General features: G+C 51.7%; 1 protein-coding gene across 2 annotated transcripts in view; it reads left to right on the top strand.

The window, feature by feature from the left end:
* The window catches only part of FBLIM1 (filamin binding LIM protein 1), a 27,003-nt gene that overhangs the window by 5,340 nt on the left and 18,189 nt on the right, over positions 1-3,474 (top strand). For both annotated transcript variants that reach the window (XM_008572840.1, XM_008572839.1), the window contains exons 2-3: positions 1,169-1,224; positions 1,644-1,913. In XM_008572840.1, the coding sequence (XP_008571062.1) occupies positions 1,169-1,224; positions 1,644-1,913 (326 nt within the window). The remainder of the gene's footprint in view (positions 1-1,168; positions 1,225-1,643; positions 1,914-3,474) is intronic.

The following is a 3,474-nucleotide window of genomic DNA, read 5'->3' as shown; positions in this document are numbered from 1 at the left end:
TCCCTGTTTACTCTCCTCCCCACAGAACTGGGCTGGGCTTTGGGGTCATGTCAAGGTGGCCCAGAAAGAAAGAGTCAGCTAGAAAAACGGCACCTTTTTAGCCCTGGGCACAAGTGTTGGGTGCCCGGTGAGGGCTCCTGAGCTGGGTGTGGCCGACTCACTCCGCTGAGCCCCACCTCAGCCTTGGCTACTGTCTGCGGGAACAACCTGAGAGATGGAAAATGGCCTTTTCCTGACATTGGGGTGCCACCTTGCTCCCAGATCTGTGGTTTGATGGCTGCTTTGGGAGCTATTCTCAGGGCACACAAAGAACGCAGACACAGCTGGAGGCATACGTGGTTACTTGTGAGGGTCAGATATGTTGATAGTGAGTCAGCGTGTCCTGCGATGGGGCTGACAGTGTCCTGTGGAAACAGATAACTGCTCCAAGGAGAGAGCTGGGAATCAGGGGAGGCTTCATGGAGGAGGTGATGTTTAAACTGGGCCTCTAAGGGAAAGTTGAAATTGACTCTGGTGGGGAGGGGCAGGAAAAACATATGATAGGAAACTCCAAGGCAGATAAGAGAGAAAAACATAGTCAAGGAAGGGCGAGTGGTCCTGGGTGGTCAAAAAGAGGTTGAGGCCACTGGAATTTGGGCTTTATCGTGAGGTAGTGGGGAGCCATGGAAGGCTTTTGAGTAGAGAAACAATCAGATTTATGCTCTAGAAAGATCAGGGTTAGAAGGTTAGGAGGTGGGATTGGGGACGATCGAGCCCCCCACTGCCTCCTGAATCGGGGCCGTGGTTTTGGAGATGGGTGCAAGTGAGATTCTGAGTGAGAGATTCTAGCAATAGAAGGCAGAGAAAAGGCCGCTGGCTTGTGAGCTGTGCTGAGAGAGGGCAGAGCAGAGCAAAGCGGCCAGGAGCAGGGGCTCTGGGTTCAAATCCCAGCTCTGCGGCTGTGTGACCCTGGGTGAGTAACTCCACCTCTCTGAGTCTGTAAGATGGGGCTAATCACAGTGCCTACCCCACAGCAGCGTGGGGAGGATGAGTTAATGGGCATAGAGAGCTCAGGGCACTGCGGCCGGGCAGGTCTTGGTAAGAGGTAGCTCTTACAGTTCTGCCCCCTGCGCCTCCAGGAGCCCAGCCCTGACACTGTGACAATTCCTGTTCTCTTTCCCTCCCACAGCAGAGCTGGCCTGAACCTCGGGGACTTTGGCTCTCCCAAGAGAACCCGGATCCTAGGTGAGGGAGTTAATTTGGAGTGTGGCCCGGTGGGCAGGTGTGGCCTTGGGCTGGGACTGGCAGTCAGCTGTGCTGGGGCCGGGAGCTGGAGGAGCCGTTCCCTCCTCGTGTTTCTTAAATGCGGAAAATTAATCATTTCTGAGGTGAGCTGGGCAGGGCTGCCCTTTGCTCTCCCAGGTGTGCATCAGCGGGAAGGGCAGCCAGGACTTTTGGGTCCCATCCCTGTGGCCAAGTCACCTGGTGGGTACCTGCCCTCCTCCGCGGGGCATCCTCCACCCCTCTTTGGCTTGGCTGAGGCTGGCTGGGTCACTGGCCCAGGGGCATGGCTGCTCCTGCCTTGTTGGGAGTACGGAGGCCTCTGTGTGGCGTGCACCCCCTGTCCTGTGCCTTACCGGAACCTGAGCCCCACTCTGTACCAGCCCCACCAGGAGCCGAAGCAATGGCCTCAAAGCCTGAGAAGAGGGTCGCCTCGTCTGTCTTTATCACCCTGACACCCCCGCGCCGTGATGTGGCCGTGGAAGAGGAAGTAAGGCAAGCGGCTTGTGAGGCCCAGCGTGGCCACCCCTGGGAATCACCTGCCCCCATGAAGGCACCTGGGGCTGGCTCAGTGGGGAGGCCCAGCCCCTGGATGCCACCTGGCAGGGTTGCAGCCACAGTGCCAGCTGTGCCACCTCAGCTCTCCAATGGAGGTAAGACCAGCTCAGAGGCAGCACCAAGGTGGGGAGGAAAGGGCAGGCTCTGAAGTGATTCATTCATTCATTCATTCATTCATTCATTCAGCCAGCACCTACCACGTGCAAGGAGACTCTGGAGCCCACATGCCTGAGTATGAATCCTGGCTCCTCCGTTTCTCAACTGTGTGATGTTGGCAGGCCATTTAAACCCTCTGTGCCTCAGTTTTCTAATCTGTGAAATAGGGGTAAAGATAGTATCTTCCATCAATTATGTTTCAACTAAGAAAAAGAAAAACAGGAAAAAAAAAAAAGATAGTGCCTTCCTTAAGGTGTAGTTGTGAGGATTAAATGAGTTAATACATATGTAAGGTGTTTAACTCGGCATCTGTCATGCAGAATGCTCTAAATGTGTTATCTGCTGTTATTATTATTCTGGGAGATGAAAAGAGAAACAAGGTTTTCAGCCTGCATGAAGTTTACATTCTAGTGGGTGAAACAGAGACCATGAAAATACAATATTTAATGTTGGGTAGACACAAGTGCTGTAATGGAATAAGACATGATTGTTGACCTAAAAGAAGAAACAGGCAAAAATGTAAGATAAAGCTTATTTGGGCCAAATTTGTGGACTGCAGTCTGAGAAACACAGATTCAGGATGCCCCGAGTATGTGCTCCATGCGGTAGCTGTTTTGAACTCATTTTTGCAGGAAGATTGGGCAGTTCCAATGTTTGCCAAGAATTTACACTGGTTCACTCAAATCACATAAGCTTCTTCTTTTTTTTTTGTCTTTTTTTCGTGTCCGGCAACGGATCGCAACCCTCAGTGTCGCGCCCGNGCTCATCTCTCTCTGGGCCTGATGAGTTTAGCAGACTTCAAATAGCTTAGATTGCTTTAAGCCATTTTCCTTTCTCACAGTGAAGAGGTGAGAAGGTGTCACTTTTTATGGGGTGGTCAGAATGGTGGTGACGTTTCAGCAGAGACCTGAATGACAGGATGGAGCTGGCCAGGACGAGGTGGAGCTGGAAGGGCAGTGGAAACAGTAAGTGCAAAAACTAGAATAAATTAACAACCACCACCCTTAAAAACCACCAATAAGTAAAATAATAATAAAGAAAAAGAAAAAAAAAGTTAAAAAATTAAAAAGAAACAGTTAAGAGCAAAGGCCCTGAGGCAGGAACGAATCTGGCAGGTTGAAGGATCTGAACGGTGGCTTATTCTCTCTTGAGCTCTGCTGTTCACTTGCTGTGTGATCTCAGGCGAGATGTTTCCTGGCTCTGGGCCTCGGTTTCCTCTTCTGGAAAATGGAAATTCAGTTGTGTGTATGATGTGTCTATTGCAGAACGGACACTTCATAAGCGACTGCTCCCTCACCTGTGCTCTGCCTGAGCTGGCCCTGTTGCCATGGTGACAGGGAGCCTTCCGGTCCTCTTTCCCTGCCACTCCCATGGAAAGTCTCAGCTGTTGTGCTGGGTAGGAATGAGGCAGGGTGACAGTCCAGGGCCCCGTGGCAAATGGATGGCTCATTGTCTGATGGACCAGCTAGAACATCAAGGCCTGAGACACTAAGGCTGAGG

This window comes from Galeopterus variegatus, unplaced genomic scaffold (genome assembly GCF_000696425.1).
Source record: "Galeopterus variegatus unplaced genomic scaffold, G_variegatus-3.0.2 Scaffold843, whole genome shotgun sequence".
NCBI classification, from domain to species: Eukaryota; Metazoa; Chordata; class Mammalia; order Dermoptera; family Cynocephalidae; genus Galeopterus; species Galeopterus variegatus.
The sequence above is the reverse complement of the archived record's forward strand: the minus strand, read 5'-3'. Positions and strand labels throughout refer to the sequence as shown.